This window comes from Talpa europaea (genome assembly GCF_964194135.1).
Source record: "Talpa europaea genome assembly, chromosome: 13".
In the NCBI taxonomy this organism is placed as follows: Eukaryota; Metazoa; Chordata; class Mammalia; order Eulipotyphla; family Talpidae; genus Talpa; species Talpa europaea.
In genome coordinates this window covers 48,098,659-48,124,192 of record NC_140080.1, presented here as the reverse complement: position 1 = coordinate 48,124,192, position 25,534 = coordinate 48,098,659, and the positions used below count along the sequence as shown (strand labels likewise).

Sequence of the window (25,534 nt, the reverse complement as noted above, 5' to 3'; positions counted from 1 at the left end):
CATCATGATTTTTTCCAAACATTATCAGGTATATACAAAATTGAAAAATGACATCCAAGTCAGACGGTGATTTTAAAATAAGGAATCTCTAAACTGCTAGTAATGTACAATGTGTAAAATTCCAACAAAATACAGATAATTTTCTTATAGAAATGTTAGTCCTATAACACCGAGCGATATTTACAAGCAAACATGATCCAAACAGCACATGCAGATTCAGGGTAAGTAAACACTCGGACACGAACTGCCAATCGCACTTGGTCTCCACGGCAACAGATTATTTCTTCACAAAAAGGAGACCTACAAAAGAAAAATAGTATTCAATTAAGAAGGGAACACAGGTTATACTTTCTCATTCCCAAGTCAGTATTTCAATTGAAAAAAAAAAACTTATCTCTGCTACTAATGACTAAATTTGGTTGAGCTATTCAAACTATAGACTATTTACCTATAATCTATAAATTAAAAAAAAAATTACAAGATCCGAGATGCTAAACTGAGATTGCATCAAAATCAATGGGAAAATTATCCCAGACTAATTAAAGAAATATTTCCGACCTAATGAAATCTATGACAAAGGCCAAGTTATTATAAAAGCTCCTCCCTGTGATTCTAAAGTCACGCCTGAAAAAACTACCAGATAAATAGCTAAGATTCCTAAGCTAAAAACATTTAAGAATTCATAAATTCCACTTTACCGAAGACAAGTGGCAAATGCACGTCTTGCATTCCTATACACAAAATGTATTGGAAATCCTTTAAATGTGTGACCATCAGGTACAGCCCTCCTTATGGCATCTTGAAATTCTTCATTGCCTGCAGATATACTTGTTGTACGCTCAAATTCATAGGAAGCCAAAGCTGGTGATAAAAGATAGGAAAGCTGGTCTTCCCAAACAGTAGTGAGGCCAAGGTCCTACAGCAACGAAGAGAGAAAAAAGTAGTGAAAAACAGTGCCCCTTGAACAAATTAGGAATTAGGGGCACCAACTCCTTATACAGTAGAAAACCAATAGCCTGCTGTTGATCCCAAAAGTCTTATCAATAACATAGTCATTAACACATATTTTTTATTATATTGTATAAAGTATCAGGTTATTTTCAAACACATACTCTTAATGAGTAAGGAATATTTTAGAAGCCAAATTTATTATGCTCTTAGGAAGCCCTGACAACATACTTGACAAATCAGTTTGCCTTTGGTGGCCTCAAGAAATATAAAACAGGGATCACCCAAGGTGGCATTTCTATTGGGGAGATCCAGAAGGTGAATTAGAATTGAATGTTCTGCAGGACTTTTGGATGCAAGTCCTCTGTTATTTGTATATGTCTTTCAGGCTTATTTTTTCAGTATCTTAATGGCTAAGTTCTTAAAATATACTAATCTTTTCTTCTATAATTAAGGCCTTTCATGTCTTCTTTAAGGTACATAAGAAAAAATATAAATGACTAATAAACAAGAGGTTCGATCTCATTAGCAATCAGGGAAATGCATGTTAATGAAAAATGAGGATCTTATTTTATATCTCCCCAATTTAGTATAACAGAAGAACAAATAAAGCCAACCTGGAAAAAATATATATAATCCATTATCTTTTTTTTTTTTGAAGATTTATTTATTTATGCATACAAGAACTGGGGTACAGGCCAGAGGTGCAGTGGATTAGAGGATTCACCAGAGACAGAGTGGGGAACAGAACAGGCAGACTGACTGAAATACACTGCTGAAGGGAGCAGCGGGTGAGACAGGAGATGTCTGCTGTGCCATGTGGGTCACCTCCCTGACCTGCAGTAGCTGCAGACAGCTTCATAGTGCTGTGCTTAACCCCTTTAGCCACCAAGGAGGCTCCTATAATCCATAACCTTTAATGAGTAATGACTTGAATAAGCACAAAGAGAAAAGTAAAATACTGGTATTCTGTCAAAGTCTAAACAAATTCACCATTCTTTATTTTTTTTTTAAGGAGGGGTATTAATTTTTATTTATACACCTTGATATTAATTGTTATTTTTTTTTACAATAGCTTTGTTGCTTTTATGATCATAACAGTCATAAAAGTCATAAAACATCCAGTAAAAATAATAACTTTGTGAGTATATTGTGATGCTGGAAATCTGCACAGTAATTTTTTCAATTACATTTTTTCCCACATCATTATCACAACAAAGTCCATAGTTTATATTATGTTTCACTCTTGCTGTTGCATAATCCATGGATTTTGAAACTTGTATAATACTTGTATCAACCATTGTATTAGCCCACTGACTAGTTTCACTGCCCTAAAAATCCACTGAGCTCACCCATTCATTCTGCCTTTCCTACCACTCATACCTCCCCAACCATCTGGAACCCCTGACAACACTTTAACTGGCTCCATAGCTTTGCCTTTTCTGCTATGTCACCTAGTTGGATTAATACAATATGTAGTATAGAGCCTTTCAGATAGACTTTTTTGGTAAAAGACTTTTACTATGTGTTGTTTTGTAACTTGATAGTTCATTACTTTATATCACTGAATAGCAGACAATTGTATATCTCTACTACAATTTGTTTATCATTCACCTATTGAAGGACATCTTGGGTGCTTCCATGTTTTGGCAATTATGGTAAAGGTGCTATACATATTTGTGTGCAGGGTTTTTTTTTGTATAGGCATATTTTAAAATTCAATTTAGGTAAATACCAAGGTATGTTCGCTGAATCATTTATAAGAGTGTTTGGTTTCACTAAAATCTACAAAACTATCTTCCAAAGTGGCTGTACCATTTTGCATTTCTACCGACAATGAATGAGAATTCTTTTTTTTTTTAATTCATCTGTTTATTTTTTTTCTCTTAGTCTCCAATTTTAATGACTTAAATTTTTTTTTTATAAATTGTTATATACCCCATACAATTGCAGCCCCCCCATTCTGATCCCAATCCCTCCCCTCCCACCCCGCCCCCATAAAAGTGTCTCTGGTTCATAGTTTTTTGTTGATTTTGATTTTCACTTTCTTATAGTTATTCATTTTCCTGGTCCCTTATTTAAGTTTTCTAGATTCATGCTATGAGTGAGACCATCCGGTATTTTTCTTTTTCTTTTTGGCTTATTTCGCTGAGCATGATCCCGTCCAGCGCCATCCATGTTGCTGCAAATTGCATGTGTTTATCTTTTTTGAATGCTGAGTAATATTCCATGGTATATATGTACCACATCTTCTTGATGCAGTCATCTATTTTTGGGCATTTCGGTTGTTTCCAAAGCTTAGCTATTGTAAACAGTGCTGCTATAAACATAGGGGTGCAGGTGTTGTTTGGAATAAATGTTTCTGTGTCCTTTGGGTAAATACCTAGGAGTGGGATTGCTGGATCATATGGAAGCTCTATGTTTAGTAGGTCCAGAAATCTCCACACAGCTCTCCACAGTGGTTGGACCAGTTTGCACTCCCACCAACAGTGCAGAGTTCCTTTTTCTCCACACCCTCGCCAACATTTGTTGTTGCTAGTTTTTTTGATATGTGCCATTCTCACTGGTGTAAGATGTTATCTCATGGTAGTTTTGATTTGCATTTCCCTGATGACAAGTGATGTTGAACATTTTTTCATATGCCTGTTGGCCATTTGCATTTCCTCTTCAGAGAAGTTTCTTTTTAGCTCTTCTGCCCATTTTTTGACTGGATTATTTTCTTTGTTGTTGTTGAGTCTCATCAGCTCTTTGCAGATTTTTGTGATCAGTCCTTTATCATTAGTGTTGGGTGCAAAAATGTTCTCCCAGTTGGTGGGGTTTCTCTTTGTTTTTGCTATTGTCTCTTTTGCTGTGCAAAAGCTCTTTAATTTGATGTAGTCCCAGCTGTTTATCTTTGCCTTCACTATCACTGCTTTGGGTGATGTGTCTGTAAAGATGTCTTTGATGTGCAAATCACATAGTGTTTCGCCTATATTTCCTTCTATATATTTTATGGTTTCAGGTCTTATGTCTAGTTCTTTAATCCATTTTGAGTTGATTTTTGTGTATGGTGTGAGGTAGTGGTCAACCATCCTTGTGTCCCTGGAATGAATCCTACTTGGTCGTGGTGAATTATCTTATGGATACATTGTTGGATTCTGATAGCTAAAATTTTATTGAGGATTTTTGCATCAGTGTTCATTAGGGAGATTGGCCTGTAGTTTTCCTTTTTTGTGTTGTCCTTGTTCGGTTTTGGTATTAGTGTAATGTTGGCTTCATAAAACGTGTTTGGTATTGTCCCTTCCTTCTCAATTTTTTGGAAGAGTTTGTGAAGGCTAGGCACTAATTCGTCTCTGAATGTTTGGTAGAATTCATTTGTAAATCCATCAGGTCCTGGGCTTTTGTTTTTGGGGAGGTTTTTGATTACCATTTCAATTTCGCTAATTGTAATTGGTCTGTTTAGGTGTTCTATTTCTTCTTTATCTAGCTTTGGGTGATTGTAGAGTTGTAGGAATTTGTCAATCTCCTCTAGATTGTTAAACTTGTTTCCATATAACTGTTCATAGTAGTTACTGATTATTCTTTTGATTTCTGCTGTGTCCGTTGTGATTTCTCCTCTTTCATTGATGATCCTGTTTATTTGTGCTTTCTCCCTTTTTTCCTTTGTGAGCCTGGCTAGGGGTTTGTCTATTTTATTGATTTTTTCAAAGAACCAGCTCTTGGTTTCATTGATCTTTTGGATTGTTTTTTTAGTTTCAATTTCATTTATTTCTGCTTTGGTTTTTATTATTTCTTTTCTTCTACTGGTTTTGGGGTTTTTTTGTTGTTTTTCTAGATCTTTGAGCTTCGAGATTAGGTTGTTTCTTTGCGTTCTTTCTTGTTTCTTGATGTGAGCTTCTATTGCTATATATTTTCCTCTTATTACTGATTTTGCTGCATCCCATACATTTAGGATATTGGTGTCCTCCTTGTCGTTCAATTCAAAAAATTTTTTAATTTCTTCTTTGATTTCCTCATTAGTCCAATGGTCTTCCAGTAGTGTGGTTTTTAATCTCCATGAGGTAGGAAAGTTCCTTGCCTTCTTTTTATGGTTTATTTCTAGTTTGATGCCTTCATGGTTAGAAAAGATGGTTGATATGATTTCAATCTTGGTGTATCTGTTGATGTTTGTCTTGTGCCCCAGTATGTGATCGATCCTGGAGAATGATCCGTGTGCGCTTGAGAAAAATGTGTACTCCGTTTTTTTGGGGTTTAGTGTTCTATAGATGTCTGTTAAGCCCAATTGCTCTAGGTCCTTATTTAGAGCTTTGGTTTCTTTACTTATTTTTTGTCTTGTTGATCTATCCATTGTTGATAGTGGTGTGTTGAAGTCTCCCACTACGTATGTGTTTTCTCTGATGTCTGTTTTCAGAGAGGACAACAGTTCTCTGATATATTTTGGTGCTCCTTCGTTTGGTGAGTATATGTTAATGAGTGTTATTTCTTCTTGAAGTATTGTCCCCTTGATCATAATGTAGTGACCATTGGAGTCTCTTTTTATCTTTTTGAGTTTGAAATCTGTTTTATCTGATATAAGTATAGCTGTTCCTGCTTTCTTTTTTGGTCCATTTGCTTGTAGGATTGTTTTCCATCCTTTAACTTTGAGCCTATTTTTATCTTTTGTAGCTAAATGTGTTTCCTGGAGACAGCAAAAGGTTGGGTTTTGTTTCTTAATCCAGGCTGCAACTCTGTGTCTTTTTATTGAAGAGTTTAGTCCATTTACATTTAGAGTTAATATTGATATGTTAACATCTGTATTTGCCATTGTGTTTGTCTTTCCTTTGATTTTATTTATTTATTCTTTTAATAACTTTTTTTTTTTTTTGGCCTTCTTTCATTGTTATTCGTCCCGCTGAGGTTCTGGCTTTAGGACTCCTTGTAGTATTTTTTGGAGTGGGGGTTTAGTTGCAATGAAATTCCGGAGTTTCTGTTTGTCTGGGAAGGTCCATATTCTTTCTTCAAAGAGGAAGGAGAGCTTTGCGGGATAGAGTATTCTTGGTTGGCATCTGTTTTCTTGGAGTCTGTTGACTATGTCCCTCCACTCTCTCCTTGCCCGTAGTGTTTCTTCGGAGAAGTCTGATGTCAGCCTGATTGGTTTTCCTTTGAATGTTATCTGTTTCTTCCCTCTTGCCAGCTTCATTATTTTTTCCTTGTCCTGGATTCTTGGGAGCTTTACTATTATGTGTCTTGCTGTATTTTTCCTTTCGTCGTGGAAGTTTGGTGTTCTTCTTGCTTCTTGTATATCAATTTTCAGCTCCTTCTTCACATTTGGGAAGTTCTCTTCAATTATCTCTTTGAATATTTTCTCTGTTCCTACATCTCTCTCCTCTCCTTCTGGTATTCCTGTAACTCTTATATTTCCTTTCCTCATGGAGTCAGATAGTTCCCGAAGTCTTTCTTCATTCTTTTTCCTTCGTACTTCTCTTTCCTTTTCTGTTTTGGTTCTTTTTATTTCTGTGTCTTCAAGATTACTTATTCGTTCTTCCATTTCATCTATTCTGCTTTCATTGCTTTTCCCAGAATTCTTTAGTTCTTCCATTAATTCTTTGATCTCCTGCATTTCTTTTACTTCCCTCTTTAGGGACTCAATTTCTTTCTTCTGACCATTGTTTTCCCTCTCTAGGGACTCAATTGCATTCTTCTGATCGTTGATTATTTTCCCCTTATCATTGTTTTCCTTTATGACTTCTGTCAGTTTTTTAATCACGGCAATTTTAAATTCTCTTTCTGGAAGGCTCAGAAATTCTTCCAAGTTATTGTCGTTGCAATATGGGGGCTGGTTTTCTTTTTGTGGTGTGCTTTTTCTCTGGAGAGTTGCTAGGTTGCGTGTGGTTCTTCTCCTCCCTACTGTCTGTTTTCTAATTTGCCGTATGTGTTGGGACACTGTGTTGTTGGGACTGGCCGGCATCTTGGGTGGGCTTCTCTGTTCCCCTCTGGTTCCTCCAGGAGTCATCTGTCAGTTTCAAGCAGTCTTTACTGGAGAAAGGTCCCTGTTCTAAAATGCCGATGTGGGGACACACTCCCCTGTGCGCCTGGTCTGCCCCGGCGGTGGGTTCCTGCTCCCCCTCTGGGCTTGGACTGCAGGCCAGAGGGGGTCTGGCGTGGGCGAACTTCCCCCGCTCACCTCTGGCTCCTGAGGAAGCCTTCTGCAGGTAGTCTTTACTGAAGAAATGTCCCTGTTCTAAAATGGTGATGTGGGACACACTCCCTGCACGTCTGGTCTCAGGCACACTCTTCTGCGCGCCTGGTCTGCCCCGGCTGTGGGTGCTCGCTCTCCCTGTGGGCTCAGACTACTTGCTCGGAAGGGGCCCGGTGTGGGCTAACTCCCCAGCTGGCCACTAGCTCCTTCAGGAGCCTCTGCTGGCTTCAAGTCGCTAGGTGGCGCCAGAGATCTCTCCTGGAGCCCTTGGGGAGCTGATTTTCCACCCCGTGGGACAGGGAGCAGAGCGGGGATGGTAGGGTACACCTCAACGGCTTTGGGGTGCTGTGTCTGCCTTGTGCCCCACCGTCGTGGGGAACCCACGCCCCTAATTTCGTGCCCCGGGTCTTAGTTCCAAAGCCCTCAGTTCCAGGACGCGGGCTGTAGCCCAGATCAGTGGCGCGGGAATGGCACCTTTTGAATCCCGCTCCCCTGCCTGGGCACCTTGTTCCTGCTCACTCAGGGAGGGCCTCCGCGCGTCTCCCCGCAAGCCTAGGTCGCAGGCACGGGGACCTGGGCAGGTGCGATCCGATCCGGATCCTCGTCTGCTTTTTCAGCGCGCCGCTTTCCGCGCAAGCTTACCGGGCGGCCGGGGCTGTGTGCTGGTGCTGGTCTCCTCCTGGGGGGCGGGGCTCTCTTTAATGGCGCCTGGAGCTCACCTCCACGGCGGGTCCTGCAGGGTTCTCCACAGCTCCCGTTCACGGGGTGTGGTGGCTGAAATAGTTCCTTTTCACTCACATTCCCACTTGCTGCGTCCGTTGTTCTTGTTGGCCGTTTTGGTTTGTTGTTTCCCTCCTCTCTGCCGGTCGGAGAGTGCCGACTTTGTGGGCGGGGGAGGGGAGCAGGGTTCTGCGCTTCCCTCCCTTCTGGTCCTCTTTTATGGCAACTTTCTTCTTCGGGCAGTTTGCTGGAGTCGTCCGTTTATCTTCCGTGTCCCAGTTCTCACTGGGACCTGCCGCTTTTCCTCCCTATTAACTTTTTTTAATGGGAGATCTTACTCGCAGCGTCTCCTCGCTGCCATGTTGCTCCGCCCCCTCTCACCATTCTTTATTTTTACAGGAAAGTAAACAACTATATAAAAGAATGGTGAATTTGGAAATTTTTAAGTTTCAGATCTTAACTCTCATAACTTTCAAAACTATAAACTTCATAAAGATAGGGTTTGTATTTATTTTGTTCAGAGCTATAATACTAACTAGCATTTTTAAAAAATTTTTTAAAATTTCAGTATTAATTACCTTCCTGTGTTCTGACACTAGCAGCCTTAGCTGCATTTCTATCTCATTACTTGTTACTGAAGCATCAATTGAGGATGCACACAGAGGTGGAAAGGGAGGAAGGGACGTTGTAGCTCTTGGAGCACAAACTGATTTAATTGCTTCTTCACTCATGGGTTTCCATTTGGATTCATCATTCAAATCAAATACACAGATTTCTACTGAGTCAGAAGGCTGACAGTTTCCCAGAAACATCTGATGATTGAAAACACAACCAATTGTTCGATATGGATATAATGGTTTGGGTTGTTCAGCAACTGGCGCTTCATCAAGATTGGCAGATTTGTGGATGTACCTAAAAAAATGGAATCATAATTTTATGTAAGAACTTAAAAATTATGAAGGCAGCATCACCCAAAGGAAATATATTATTCTAACACCTAAGGGCATAACTATTTCCCAGGACTAGAGTTTAATACTAGATTAAATACTAGATTTAATACTAGAGTTTTTCCATATGATATTCCACTATTTACAAGAGCTGGGTAGAGGCCAGAGGTGCAGCGGGTGAGAGGATTCACCAGAGACAGAGTAGGGAGCAGAACAGGTGCATCTATTGAAATATACTGCTGACGGGAGCAGAGGGCATGACAGGAGAGGTCTGCTGCTCCATGTGGGTTAACTCCCTGGCCTGGGATTGAACTCCTGCGGCAGTGGATGCAGACAGCTTCACAGTGCTGAGACTTAACCCCCTGTACCCCGAGGGAGGCCCAGGAACTCCAAGACAAGATCAAAGAGAATTGAGAACAGTCAAGGAGGAATAATGAAAACACATGGAGGAAGAGAGCATTTTCAACTCTTTTAAAATCTGAAGACAGACAAAAGGACAGGAAAAAATGTCTAGTGGACATTTTTCTGTGGACAATTGATGTGACACCACATTAATTTTCAAAAGAAATCAAGATTTCAAAAGTTTATTTTTAGGCTTAGGGATAGTAGTTAGAAAAAGCATTTGTCAACAACACAAAATTTACAGTAAACATTTCTTTTTACCAATATCATGTTGGGATAGAATATTCGGGTGTATGAATTTCTTTAGAGCCCATTTACATAGCTCTCTTGAGTTAATTTTTTTTTAAAGATTTATTTATTTATTTATACAAGCACTGGGTACAGTCAGAAGCTCGGGAGGGTGAGAGAATTCACCAGAGCCAGAGTAGGGAGCAGAACAGGCAGAAGGACCGAAGTACACTGCTGAGGGGAGCAGCGGGCAGCAGGAGAGGTCTGCATGCCATGTGGCACCCACTGGTGGCCTGGGATCAAACCAGCGCTGCAGTGGCTGCGGGCAGCTTTGCAGCCCAGTGCTCAACTGCTGCGCCACCAGGGGAGGCCCCATCTTGAGTTAATTTTTTATATAGTCACTGAAAGGCCTTAATAAACTAAAATTAGTAATGTGTGCCCTTCAGTACCATCAATATAAACTAAGAATCTGTCTATATGAACAGATTAAAAGATTTATTGAAAATTAGAGGAAAAATAAATGAAATGGAAATCAAAAAGACAGTCCAAAGGTTAATGAAACCAGAAGCTGGTTCTTTGAAAAAACAGACAAACCTCTGGCTAACCAAAAAACAAAAAAAAAAGGGGGGCAGGGGGAACTCAAATAGGATCAGAAAAATTGAAAATTATGAAACCACAGAAATTCGAAGAATAGATTACTATGAACAATTACATGTTAGTAAGTTTAATAACCTAGAAGAGATGGACAAATTCTTAAAACTACACAACCATCTGAGATTGAATGGGAAAGGAATAGAAAACCTAACAGACCAATCATGAACAAGGAAATTGAAACAATAATCAAAAAATCTCCCAAAAAACAAAAGTCCAGGAACAGACGGCTTCACAAGTGAGTTTTATCAAAACTTCAAGGATGAACTAATACCCATGCTGTTCAAACTCTTTCAAAAAATTGAGAAGGAACACTCCACATTTTGTGAGGTCAACATTATCGTAATACCAAAACCAGACAGTTACAACACAAAAAGAAAATAATACACCAATTTCCCTAATGAAGACATACAAAAATCCTCAATAAAATCTTGAATCCAACAATGCATTAAAGGGATCATACACCATGACCAAAAGGGATTTATACCAGGAACACAAGGGTGATTCAATAACCAAAAATCAATCAACATAATTCAACACAACAACAAAAAGATAAAAATTATATGTAATATCAACAGACACCAAAAAAGCCCTGTTAAGATTCAATATCCTTTCATGAGAACCCTTGCAAAAATGGGGATAAATGGAACCTATATCAACATAATAAAAGTCAATAAACTCACAGCTAACATCATCAAAATGTTGAAAAACTGAAAACCTTTCTACTAAGATTTGGTATAAGGATGTCCACTCACCACTATTGTTCTATATAGTACTCGATTAGAATCCAGTACTATATAGAACTATATAGCTACAGATATTAGACAAGAGGACATAAAAGAAATCCAAATTGGGAAAGAAGTAAAGCTATCATTTGCAGACAACATGATAATATATACCGAGAAGCCTAAAGATGCCACAGAAAAAAAATCATTAAAACAATAAATCAGTTCAGCAAAGTGGCAGGTTATAAAATCAATACACAAAAATCTTTGTATTCCTATATGTGAATAATGAACTTGATGAGAAAGAAATTAAGAAAATTATCTCTTTTAAAATCATACCAAAAAAATACTGAAGAGTAAACCTAACTCAGGAGGTAAAAGACCTGTATAAAGAAAATTATAAGACATTGTTAAAATAGAAGACACAAAGAAATGGAAAGTTATTCCCTGCTCACGGATTAGAGCATTAGGGTGCTCTAATGGATAGGGTGGCCCTACAACCCAAAGCATTATACAGATTCAAAGCAATCCCAATAAAAACTTCAATGGCATTCTTCAAAGAAATGGAATAAACAGTACTTAAATTCATATGGAACCACAAAAGATCTCAAATAGCTAAAGCAATCCTGATGAAAAAAGACTTCAAACTATACTACAAAGATGTAATAATTAAAACAGCATGGTACTAGAACAAAAATACACATAGGAATAGAATTGTGACTCCAGAAATAAATCCACATCTATATGGTCAATCTTCGGCAAAGTAGTCAAGAGGATACATTGGAACAAGAAAAAAATCTTCCAATAACTATTGCTAGAAAAACTGGACAGCCACATGCAAAAGAATGAAACTACACACTATTTCACAACACACACAAAAACCAACTCAAAATGGATAAAAGGCTTGAATATAAAACCTGAAACCATAGAAATAGGTAAAACACTTTGCAAAATAGGCCTCAGTGATATCTTTGCAAATTTGTCCCCAGCAGCATGGAAAGCAAGAGCACATAAACAACTGGGACTATATGATACTGAAAAGCTTCCAAAAGCAAAAGAAACCATAGCTAAAGTAAAAAACACCCCACTGAATGGGAAAGCATATTTGCACACTAGCTATCTGACAAATGACTGATATCTAAGACATATAAAGAACTCATATAGCGCAACAAAAAAAGGACACAAATGACTCAATCAAAAAATAGGCAGAAGAGCTTAACAGACACATCTCCAAGGAAGACAAACAGATGGCCAAAAGGCACATGAGAAAATGTTTATCATCATTTATCATTAAGGAAATGCAAATCAAAACCACAATAAGATACACCATCTAAGCTATGAGAATGGCCCATATCAAAAGACCAGAAACAACAAATGCTGGCAGGGATGTGGAGAAAAAGGAACTCTCTTGCACTGTTTTGTGGGAATGTAGACTGGTTTAGTCGTTAAGGAAAACAATTTGGAGGTTCCTCAAAAAACTGGAAACAGATTCTCTCAAACAACACAGCAATCCCATTCCTAGTTATCTACCCAAAGAATACACAAAGAGTACTAAATCAAATGTAAACTTGCATTCCCATGTTCACAGCAGAACTATTTATAACAGCCAAAAAATAGGGAAACCATTTCCTAATGCCCCCAAATGGAGGAGTGGCTCAAGAAGCTGTAGTACTTATATACAATGGACTTACTTCTCAGCATCAAAAAAGAAAAATTCATGCCATTCGCAGCAACATGGCTAGAGCTGGAAGGGATTAAGCTAAGTGAAGAACATCAGAAGGAGAAAGACAAATACTGGATGGTGTCATTTACAATACAGAACTAAACAAAGGAATAGGTAAAGCCAAACTTTAATCCTGGAAAATGATTAAGAACTGAGGATTTCAGAGGGGGAAGAGGGGGAAAGGGGTGAGTAAACCATGGCCAATAAAACTTGAAGGGGACTTGGGGCCCTAGATTGCCAAAATACAAACCATGATGTAAACCATTACCTCAATAAAAATAAATATAACATGAACATATTCACCTTGTAAATTTAGTGGACTAACCTGTGTCCGTTAAACTTTCCCAAAAGGTGATGGTTCCATCAGTTCCACAAGTATAAACCCAGCACTGAGGTACTCCCTTTGCCTTAGTCCCAACACAGACAAAGGCTTCTAGTCCATATCCAAGAAGAAGGCTGACAGAAGGTTGGCATGATCTTCACATCACCCTAGAAAAAAATAACAATGAATTAAAATTAAGTATTCCTTCATATAGGTTCCTTGTTACATACAGTAGTTTCCCTTTATCCAGGGGGAAACCATCCCAAGGCTGTCAGTGGCTGCTTAAAACTGAGGATAATACCACACTATATATTACTGTTTTTCCTTATACGCACATACCTATGATAAAGTTTAATTCTAATTAGGCAAAGTAAATGATTTGTAACAATAATTAATAATAGAGCAATTATAACAATATACTATAATAAAAGTTATGTGAATGTGATCTCTCCTCAAAATATCTTACTGTCCTCGTAGTATTTTCAGGCCAGAGTTGACCCAGGGTAAATAAAATTTGAAAAGCCAAACCACAGATAAGGCAGGATACTAATGCATTTAATATAAAATAACAATTAATTTTTCACTTTTAATCATTAGTCCGGTGATAAGCTAAATAGAGGGAAAGAGAATACTAATTTTAGAAAGGCCTAATTATTTTACAAATGTCAGTGTTCACAACTCTGAGTCATAATGTATACTTCAGGAGGAAGCATATGGATTTGAAAGTTTATAAAACCCTAAATGACACAGAAAGAAAAGCAGTAAGATTTAAAGATAAATAAACGACACGCTGACAAATCATATAACAGCAGGAAATCAGCAAAAAAAAAAGGAAAGTACCCAAGACTTAAACAATGAGTTAACAGTATCTACCTACCCATGACCATTTTAAGGAAATAGATAAATACAAGAAAATGATTGGGGGGATAAACAACAAAGTGCCAATAACGGCTATAATGAGAGGAGCTATATAGAATTTTCTATTTCTAATTCTCTTTGATGTTTTATTACTTTCACAATTTAGAAACTAGAAAATACTTTGTGTTCTATGAAAAAAATCATTAGGATATTAAACCATAAGGAACAATTAGGTGAAGGCACAATTAAATGAAGATATGTACTTAAGTGTAAAATTATAGGTAATATGAAAAAGGAAAAATAACTATTCAGCCTAGTATTAGAATTTCTTTCCACCAAAAATATGTATGACTCTATACTGTTTCTTTTTAATCAACTAATAAAATAGTGTTTTGTGATTACAAACTGATTTTTGAAAAATGTAATGCCTAACATTTAAGACCTTGGTAACTTCTATACTGAGAGCTTACACTACAAAAAAAATTTTCAAAAGAAAGAATCACCAAAGATACAAAACTTCAGTCACAATGATTAAAAAAAAATGGAAGTAAGACTAACTTTACCAAAATAAACAGCTCCTACCAATGGTGAAATAGTTAAGTAGATTTGTGTATCAACTCAAGAAATATAACAACATTAAAAAACATAAATTGTCTCTGGTTCATAGTTTTTGTTGATTTTGATTTTCAACTTTTCTTATTCATTTTCCTGGTCCCTTATTTAAGTTTTCTAGATTCCTGCCTATGAGTGAGACCATCCGGAGACACTTTTTGGGGGGTGGGGGGCGGGAGGGGAAGGATTGGGGTCAGAATGGGCGTTTGCAATTGTATGGGGGAATATAAAAATAAAATTTATTATTTAAAAAAAAAAACATAAATTGTCAGTTTTACAACACATGGGAAAACATTCATATCATAATGCTAAATTATAAAGCAGCCACCCAAAGTTTTATTTATAATTATGGAAAAACAATAGTCATAGAAGAAAAACAAAAAGACAATCGGTAACACAATTGTGGGTAAAATTTCATCTTTACTGTTACAATGCTACTATATGTACAAGAACATACTTTAAATAATTTTAAAGCTGGGCCTCCCTGGTAGCACAAGGAGTTCTGATTTCAGCACTATGAAGCAATCCGCAGCCACTGCAGCATGGGTTCAATCCCCTGCCAGGGAGGTGACTCACACAGTGCAGCAGTACTCTCCTGTCTCACCCGCTGCTTCCCTCAACAGTGTATTTCAGAAGATCCACCTGTTCTGCTACCCACTCTGTCTCTGGTGAATCCTCTCACCGCCCCCTTGCCCCACCTCTGGCCACCACCCCAGCTCTTGTATAAATAAATCTTAAATGTATAAATAAATCTTAAAAAAAATTTCTTAAAGCTTCAAATTTAAGATGTGCTTTGTCTTCAAACAAGGTTGGGTAAGCAAAATAAAATAGTGAATAAAACGGTGATTATTTGCTTTAAAAAAGAATCATTCACCTTAATATTTACCACACTATATTCTAAATAAAAACATTAAATCCATACAACACACAGCTTTTGAGAACTATGGCTTGAAAATAACAATCTTTTTGGAAAAAATGTTTGTTTTCAATTGTCTTTAATACAAAAATTTTTCTAAGATAAATTACTGATGGTTTCACTTATATGTAGAATATAGAGAAACCAAACAATGGATTAAAGATAAACATTAAAACCAACCCTTGAAAAACCACCTGACCATAGATCTGAAACATCCAGGAGGGAGAAAGGGGAAGGGAGGAAAAAGAGGGGGGTGAGTACAGCTGATGATGGTGGAAGATTACAGGTGAATTGGTGGTGGGAGAACTATAGTGATTACACCTGTGGGGAGAAATCTTTATTGCGAAAATGTGAACAAGTATGTAAAATAAAGGTAGTTCATGAAAAATATATTATTATTATTATTATTTTTTTTTAAAGATTTATTTACTTATTTATACAAGCACTGGGTACAGTCAGAAGCATGGGAGGGTGAGAGAATTCACCAGAGTCAGAGCAGGGAGCAGAACAGACTGACGAAATACACTGCTGAGCAGAGCAGCAGGCAGCAGAAGAGGTCTGCGCACCATGTGGGACCCTCACCCAGTGGCTGGGGATCGAACTGGCGCTGCAGAGGCTGCGGGCAGCTTCACAATCCAGCGCTCAACTGCTGCGCCACCGGGGAGTCCCAATGAAAAATATATTAAATTAAAAAAAATCTTTCTAACTGATAAATGAGTCTTTACTAATCTAAATGGTTTCTTCCATTGTGTATGCGTTGCCTCGTGAATATACATACTCTTTAGAAGACTAACATTATTTCAAAACATTTTCTGTTCTGTTTCAACAGAACTGGAATACTTATGATAGTTTGATTGTTTTTATAATATTCTCAACATTCTGAATACAGAAGTGTAGAAATACCTCATAACCTATAAAATTAGTTTAATGAAATCAATTTATTGATGTTAATCAGTCACACCACCAATACATACATGTAAACTAAGCAAATACCATGTAATCCAAGAATTTTTACCAGTATTTATCTTGTACTGCCATTTTTTAAAAAAGATGGATCATCTAATCAAATTTTAACACATGAATAGAATACATGAGAAAATAGATGTTATAATTTTTCTTTATGTATTGACATATAAACTAAGAAAAATGGTGAAAGCATTCTGACTTGTTCAAGTTGACAATAAACACATTTTCTGTAAGTTAATTTTTTTCACAAATGTACAGAAACAGGTAACCATGATCTATTACTACTGATTCTATTTATGTGTAGAATACCTGTTTCTACAGAGAAAGGCCAGCAGAGTGCACCATTGCTCCTGTTTACCTCCTCCTCCAATAACAGGAGCTCTTTCATAACCCAGAACATTAACAAATCTTGCTGCTTGCCTTGGCGTGTCCAGAAGTCTCCCAGCTCTAAGTGGTTTAACATAGGAACAGACTGGTCTATTTATCCCATTTTCATCCTGGAGAAGGATGGGAAAAAAATTATCTAAAATGAAAGATTAATCATTCCCCATTTTAAAACCTTTTCTTAGAATGCAGCTTTTCCCTGCTATCTGAAAATAGAGCATTTCTATTTGGTATGATTTTGAGGTATGGCAACAATTTTCAAGTGATTGCTAACATTTTCTTAAAACTGAATGGCCTTGGGGCCTCCCCTGGTGGCGCAGTGGTTGAGCGCTGGGTTGCGAGGCTGCCCGCAGCCTCTGCAGCACCAGTTCGATCCCCGGCCACCAGCGAGGGTCCCACAAAACAAAAAAATAGAAAAACAAAAAAACCCAAAAAAAAAAAAAAACAAAAAAACAAAAACAAAAACAAAACACCTTAATGGCCTTGGGCCTCCCTGGTGGCACAAGGGGTTAAGACACAACTATGAAGCTGTCCGCAGCCACTATAGCACGAATTCAATCCCTGGCCAGGGAGGTGACCCACATGGCACAGCAGACCTCTCCTGTTTTACCCGCGGCTCCCCTTAGCAGTGCATTTCCCTGGATCCATCTGTTCTAGTCCCCACTCTCTCTCTGATGAATCCTTCCCCCCCCCCACCCCCACATCTCTGGCCTGCACCCAAGCTTTTGTATGCATAAGTAAAAATAAATCTTAAAAAAAAAAACAAAAAAAAACAACTTAATGGGCTTTAGGCAGTACTAAGATCAGTGGCATTAACTTAGCTGTCTAAGTATTACTAGTTGCAATCAATGGTTACTAGAAAAGAAGGCAGAATTTTACAATAATTTTTTCTGGGTTCTGACTAATGGGTATACGTTTTTTGAATTGACCAAGCCAAAATTTTAGCATACACTAAAAATGCTTTACAATAAAAAACAAAACCAAAACAGTACAGCTGCTATACTATTGAATGTTATGTGCAAAAATCATAATTTCAAATAAGCTTTAATGCAAAAACAAACCAAAAAACCTTAATAGTTTTAAAGGTCATACCCTAAAATTTAAATTTAAATTTTCTCACATTTAAAAATAAAAGCTATCATTAAGTGAATCACTACTGTAGTACAACAAAACCAGTTAGAGGGGGTAAAAAAGAACAATGGATTACAAGCTTCCCCCACTATCCCAAGAAGAATGGTCCTAGTTGGCATGATTTGGTAGGTTCTTTTTTGGAACTGGAAACACTACTTCACTAATGTATATAGAAAAATTTTGACATTCCCAGACCCCAAAAACAAGCCTACTAAATCATAATCAAAGTGGAACAAACACCTGAGGGGGGAGGAGAGGAGCAAATATTGTTTAAAAATGAACGATGATATAAAAAATATATAAAGAAAAAGAAAAAAATTGGAACAAGACTGCAGGCGAAATCTATATTAAGCATAATGACACTACGGTTTGGATAGATGTTTGGTCAGAATCAATGTAAATACTTAGTTCTCATGTGGGTCAGTTAGTCCTACTCTTTTAACTCTACCAACAGGCAATAAAGTAGATACATTTGCCCAAATTAATTATCAATAGTAGCATCTCAAGATATGTTTCATTACAGCAATATTTCTAATATTATCTAAATATAGCTCCACAAATTTAAATGTCTTGAAATTTTCAGTATTACAGCTTCAAAATCTGCACTAATAAGAATACCACTAACTACATGTGGTTATTTAATTGTATTATGTTACTCACTCAGTGAAACAAAGTTACTCAAAGCCATCAGTCTATCTCACAAATAAACTTTCATTTGTCTGGATATACACGTTACAAATTCAAATTTAATGAAATTTACATTAAAAAAATCTCAAATATAGGTGTGAAACTTTTCTAATACAACTTACAAACCTGTGCAAAAATCTTAACCAGTCGTGAGCTGTGTGAGGGTCGAATTTGCAAATATTCTCTCCACCATTGCTTAGCATACACAAGAAATAATCGCTCTCTCTCTGCAGTTTTCTGTCGTTCCAAAGCAAGCTTGAAATTTAAAAAAAAATTAAGTTTTTTAAATTTATATTCATTCTCCTTAATTACTACAAAACATGCACTTCTCTCCCACCACTCTCTCATCTAAGCCATCATTTCCTTTTGCCTAATAGAGCCTCCTGATTTCCCTTTTCCTACACTTTCACAGTACAATCCAGCCTCCATACAACAGTTAATGTGATCCGTTTTCTTCCAAGACAAATTTTTACATTATGCTACACTTATCTTACTTAAAATATGTGATTTTCTAAAAAAGAGTACTTTCCAGAATCAGCACATAAATATACTACTATGAAAACAAGAGAACTTCAGAATTATTTACCTGCGTATTCACCACTTCTTGAGATAATGTTTGATTGAGTGGTGGGTACATCTCAAGTTTTATATTTAAAATTCCCACAGACACTTTTGATTCTGTGCCTATAAAAATAAATTTTTAGAGCTTCAGAGGTTTCAATTTATTTAGTGTAACCAAAATAACTTAAGAATTTTATATTTTCCCACTTTCACAGAATAACAATAATGTCCACAACCTTTAACATTCACATTAAAAATGAGACAAACTGGTTTTTATTTTGTACAAGGGCCTTTATCCAGTTATACGGAAATTACCTACTTTCTTAGTTTCCAATTCACATTTTAAGGTACTTTTCAGACCTAAAGCATTTCAGTTTTTTAATCTGTATCTTCATTAAACATGTAATACCAACCACGCTTACATAAATTCCAGGTCACAGCAACTGTTAACATCTCAATCTCAGAAAATACTTATACCCTTTGTTACATGTAATAATTCCTACCTATACCTTCCCTTTTTTCACATCCACGCGCACAAATTTTCAATCCATGCCTGGGTTTAATGAATTAGAAAACAAATGCATTTCACATAATAATTAACATATCTTTGGTGAATCAGAACATACTTGTTTCTGGGTCATTACTGATCACGTTAGGTTTGTATCTGAAGACAAATACTGGGCATTATTTCTTTGAAAATAAACTTTTTCCTCTCCCTTCTATTTAAGGAAAAACACATTCTGGGTCTGACTTATCAAAATCCAAATTACTAAGGTTATACTGTCTACTGGGCAGGTTTAACTCTGCAACTGATTTTCAATACCTAAATATCTCCATTATTCTATACACAAAATATTGGTATATTTTGTTGCTTTTCAATGTATTAGCAAATAAATTCATTCTCCTTAATTACTACAAAACATGCACTTCTCTCCCACTGCTCTCTCATCTAAGCCATCATTGGGGTAGACTATAAGATTCTAAGGAGACAATGGTTAATAAAATAGGCATTATTTCTATCTTCAAGAAGTACCATTCACTGGTGCTGACATGAGCATGTTAGGACCTGTCTGAGTCCAACTTTCCCACACGTAAAAGGTGAGAACAATGCCTACTCCATAATCTTCAAGAATCATTACCGCAGGAAGTGAAAATCTTAAATTTTCTTTATAGCCTTATATATAGTCAAATTAACCTGGAAGGAAAAAAAGCCCTCAAAATGTCCATATTCATTTTCCAGGGAAAAACAAATTTAAGACAAGTCAGATTTAGTGAAGTGCTACACCCATAATATTCTTCAAAACATTTACCAAGACAGCAATACTGGAATCCAATTGTAATTCTATGAAATTCCTTTTACTTGTCTCATTCTTGGTCTACATGTTTATAAAAAATTGAGATGCATTTACAAATGAACTATAGCTATGAAAGGGTAATAGTGATATTAATGATCATACCTACACCCATAAGTTCCACAGTAAGATTGGTCACTCCATTTTCAGAGCCCAAAACTGATCGCCACTCAAGAAAATAGGATGCAACTAAAGTGGTTTCACCAAATATATCTGTTTTGATTAGCACCATATGAATTGAATCACTTATTGATAACATTGTTGTTGAATCAGCCATTCTAGTTCCATCACCTAGTAACACAAGCGAAAAAAAATTATACCACACTACATATTTAGTTAGGTCAATATAAAATAATACCTTTATTGAAAACAACACTGAATAATACTTTTATAAAATCAAAGAGAATAATTTGATAATGTCTCACAAAGTATTTAACAGACTGGCAATAAAAGTACATTCCTATTTCTATCACCAACTTTTGAGTGGACTGGTATAATTTTAACAAGCTATCAAGTTATGTAATGCTTTTCAGTGTTTCTTGATGTTTAAGAAATAAGTCTGTTCTTTAAAAATACTTGACTAGGGCCTCCCTGGTGGCCAAAGGGGTTACGTCTCAGTCCTATGAAGCTATCTGAAGCCACTGCAGCACGAGTTCAATCCCCAGCCAGGGAGGTAACACACATGGTGCAACAGACCTCTCCTGTTTTGCCTGCTGCTCCCCAGAGCAGTTTATTTCAGTAGATCTACCTGTTTTCTGCTCCCCATTCTGTCTCTGATGAATCCTCTCACCGGTCCTCCCCCTGCCCCCCACGCCTCTGATTTATACTCCAGCTCTTGTATACATAAATAAAATAAATCTTTAAAAGTACTTGACTAAAGTATATGCTATGAAAGCCTTTATATATGCCAACATTAATCCCCAAACTACCTCAATTCCTACATCTCATGAAATGATTTCTATATTCACAAAACTGAAAGATCTAGCACCTTGGAGCCAAGAATACAAGTCACTAACTTATTGAGCCATTATGCCTTACTAGGATAACAATTTTTACCAGAACGAAAAAATTTTACTTGTATATTAACCATATTAAAATTTTAAAGTATAAGTCTACAACTTTACTACATGTGCAAATATAAAGATTTCTATATTGACAAAATATATAATACCTTTACAGAAACAAACATTATATACTAGGGAATTAAAATTTGACTTGGCCTTTTAATCTTTGTGCATACATTTGTGATATGTTGAGTAAATGCTAGAGGTACCAAGGAAAACTGTCAATAGTTATAATGCTTACAGACAACGGAATTTACAAAGTAAAAACAGACTAAGTGTGTTAAAGAATTCCAATTATAATCATTTGTGAGAACTAGCCCATGTGAGTCTCTGTCACTTCTCTCATTAAGTATATTATTAAATATGTATCATTTTATCTTAATTATAAATTATTTGATTTAAAACAAACAGTATAAAACAATTATAGGAATTGTGTATCATAACCTTGAAGTTATAAAAATGAGTTATATTTTCACATCTAAACTGACTTATTTAAAAGTTATCAAACATCATACATTTAACCATCTTTCATAAATAAGAAAAGATGATGTTTCATTCTCCACTATATCCCCAGCACTTGCCTTAGCACAGGACCATGCGTCTCAAAGGCCTTTAAATCTTACTAAAGAACAAGTCACTAAAACTGTCAAAAATTAAGTTTCAGAGAAATTGGCAGAAAATAAACCAAAAAGGTGGGCAGTAGTAGTTTATACAGAAAAGAGCAATGGGGGAAATTTTTTAAAAAGACTAGAGAAATTCATGAATTATAAATCATTCCTTTCAACAAAAGATAGTTATTCTGCAATGAAACCTAACAAAGATTTACTCAAATGATTGTATATTACTACTTCTTACCTAAACTTTCCCTGTGTACTTCAAGTAAAAAGCCATCATGAAAATCTGGTTCACAGGCACATGGAACAGGTTTAGAACGAAAACGTTGATTCCGAAAATGTAAACATAAAGTAAAGGTTGAACAAACTTGTCCCGGTAAAGGCTCAGGTTCTTGCAGATGTTCCAAGAAAGCTTTTCCACCCAAAACCTGAAGGTAAAGATACCTTCGAGTTGGATCAATATTAGCTGTAAAGTGTAGCAATAAATATGAGGAAACTGCCAAATAACTTAGGGAATGTGATCAATACAACAGGAAATAATAACTTGACAGGAATAAAACCGAAGACCAAAAAAAATAAAAATAAATAAAGTGTAACAAATTTTACTGCATAGCAGGACTATATTTGCACTTTGGGAAGAAGAGATACAAAATGTATCTTTTTTGAGTGTACATTCTAGCTACTTTCTCCCACTTATAAAGATGTCAAGGTCAAGTTTTAGGATACATTTACTTTTTATTTAGTATCTAACTACCCTTTACTACCACAAGCCAACTCAATAATTATCAAGTCAACAAGCATATTTCTTAGAAAACTATAGTACCATTACAAACGTCAAGGCTATATGGTTTTTATAAAAATTACTAAACTATAAGAAACAGATTTCTCTTATACTCTGCTATATATTATATCTTCTGAAATATTCCATGCAAAAGTCTTAATTTTTTCACTGATTAACAAAAATATAAGTATTTCATCCTGGGGGAAAAAAAGAAAAATATTTTTCTATCAAATACCAAAAACTAGAGCATATCAACATGCAATACTATCCATAATTAATGTTAAAAAAAAATTAAACATACTTTTTTTTAACAATGTTGACTGTCTCTCAGTAAAACAAACAGATTGTTTTGGAGAGGAGGGGAGTTCTTGATCAACACTGTCCTAGAAAGGTAAAAAAAAATCAAAACAAATTAGAAAACAAAATATACAGTTAATCAGGACATGCCAATAAAGGGAACCACTGATTCAAAAAAGAAAAAAACCAAAACTACATACCACCCTTAATTTCCTATAATTAAAATAATAAAGCCCTGAATAAAAGATGGTGTAATTGGTCACTCCTGAAGACCCATAGCAAGGAACTGTCGACAAGGAATGTCCAGATTGCTAAAAACAAATCCTTACTACCTTAAACAAGACTAAACTTTCTCAAAATCTCATGTAACATTTGGTTTATGATTCTACCACAAACTAATTTTATTAAGGAAATAAGTCACAGAGAAGCTAATATATCAATTTTTATAACAAATGGGTTCATAAGCCTCAAAAACCAAAAGAGGATTCTGTACCAAAATACTTATTCCCCTGGTGTATTCCCATCCAATTTTTACATTATAATACTCAGGTTTTGAGGTCACAGTTTCTCATTATTGCCTCATTTCAAAAGGCCTAGTTAGTAATTTCTGCAGAGAGGTTATCCCACTATTGACCTATTTGTATGAAAATATTTGAAGGTTCTTATATGCAATTATTTTCTTACAAGAAAGAGATGCTTGCTAATCATGTAGAAAACAGTGCCAAAGTGTTTATTTTACAAGTAGGCCTAATCTGGGGGAAAAAACCCACAAAACTATAGTGAAAAAGAACTAGGTTCTGAACTAATTTCACTAAAATATATGTACTTAAAAGTTACAGACCTAGAAAATGACAAGAGAAAACACTACTCCTCTAGAGAGGAGTAAGGTCTATAACTCCAAATTCATTGATACATAAACCTACCTGTTATATTCAAGAGTAGTTGATATTGGAAAAAAGGGGGGGAGGGGTATTACTAAACAAAATGGTTTTATTTTAAAGTGGTTTTATTGAAAGATGAGGCTTCAAATATGGACCGCATAAGCAGCATTAAGTATACTTAATACTCTCAATTCTTCCCCTAAAGGATTACTCACAGAAACAAAATTAAGTTCTTTCATCACATCATCAATGATTCCACGACGTCTAAGGGCTTTCATCAAATCTTCTGTTGATAACTGTTGTTGATCAGGCGCCAATTCTTCCCGTATTGTCTCAGCAAGGATTTCTCTTATTCTACCATGTACATCCATCTACATAGAAATTCATATTATAATTTACAACATTTCAAAGCAGTCAAATAGCTAATTTCTTTCAAAAATACCTCTCCCCAAAGACAATGGGAGAACATATAGAGTAAATTCAGAAAATCTGAGGTTTGGGCTTCTCAAGCTAATAATAATTATAAAATCATTACAAGAATTCCGTGAATAAATTTAAGTTTTTTAAATGAAACAATGTTGAAATATGACATTTTTTGGTGGAAATTCTAAAAATAATCTCTCCTTGTCTATTACCTTTGTTATCATTTCCCCACAAATAACACTGAACCAAAAGAAATGGAAAATTATACTAATATTAGCAAAAGAACACAGACCTGGAGCACAGCTGGTGTGGATGTCAGCGTTCAACTTAATACATGTAACCCTGAAATAACTTATTTTCCATTTAGCTTTCTAAAAAAAAAAACCAAAAAAAGTGGTGCTCTCTCGGGTGTATTGTGACAGCTAATCTCTGGATGCTAAACACAGCACAAAGTCTGGCACACAAGTGCACAATAAACCATAGCTTTTATTACTTCAGCTTACTGCATTTAGACTGAGTGCCTCAAAGACAATGCCTTCTTGAACTTTTGAAGTCACAAATGTTTCACTCCAAAGTCTTCAGTAACTAACTTCTCTTTCGTGACTTCTTTGGGAACTGCTGTTTAGGTTCAACCTCAATTACATCCAAATCTCACCCTCAAGGTTAATTCCGATTCTTGACCTGTGCATACGAGCCTGTTCCAAACTCAACTTACACTCGAGCTGCCTCCAGAAACCTCTCCATAAACGGTTTGTTTTCACAACCGTCCTGAACACTAACGCCTCTGGATCACTTTCAGACTCTTAACAGAGCACTCTGCGCTGTTCTCTCTCACCCAGCTTAGGAAGCTCCTCTGGTTTCAGACCCGAAATTTCTGTCCTTACCACGTAAGTTCGCGTCTCACACTCTTTGCCAGAGTCCCGGCAAACGTGAGCTGCGGGCCGGTCCCGGTTGGGCCCCCGGGCTTCCGACTCTGGGCCACAAAGCGGGCAGGGGGCTCCGGCCTCTCTCGGCGCCCGCGGCCCCTCACCTTGCTCAGTTGCTGGTGAATGAGCTGCTTGAGCTCCGAGGCTTTCTCCGGAGGCAGCGACATGCTGGGGCCGGCACCTCGATCCGCTTCTAGCGCGCGGCCCCGCCGCCCGGCGGGAACGTCGGTCCCTGCTGAGCGCCTGGTCCCGGCCGCC

At 36.6% G+C, this 25,534-nt stretch overlaps 1 protein-coding gene across 1 annotated transcript; it reads right to left on the bottom strand.

The window, feature by feature from the left end:
- Positions 1-161: 161 nt before the first annotated feature.
- Positions 162-25,443, bottom strand: CEP76 (centrosomal protein 76; the record flags this gene model as incomplete). The annotated part of the gene is given in 15 exon segments (XM_084252094.1): positions 162-300; positions 699-916; positions 8,404-8,737; positions 12,827-12,836; positions 12,839-12,961; positions 12,964-12,986; positions 12,988-12,990; positions 16,485-16,672; positions 18,504-18,632; positions 18,964-19,061; positions 20,396-20,581; positions 22,210-22,434; positions 23,051-23,132; positions 24,143-24,298; positions 25,381-25,443. Coding segments are annotated over 15 exon segments (1,977 nt in total).
- Between the last annotated feature and the right edge of the window lie 91 nt (positions 25,444-25,534).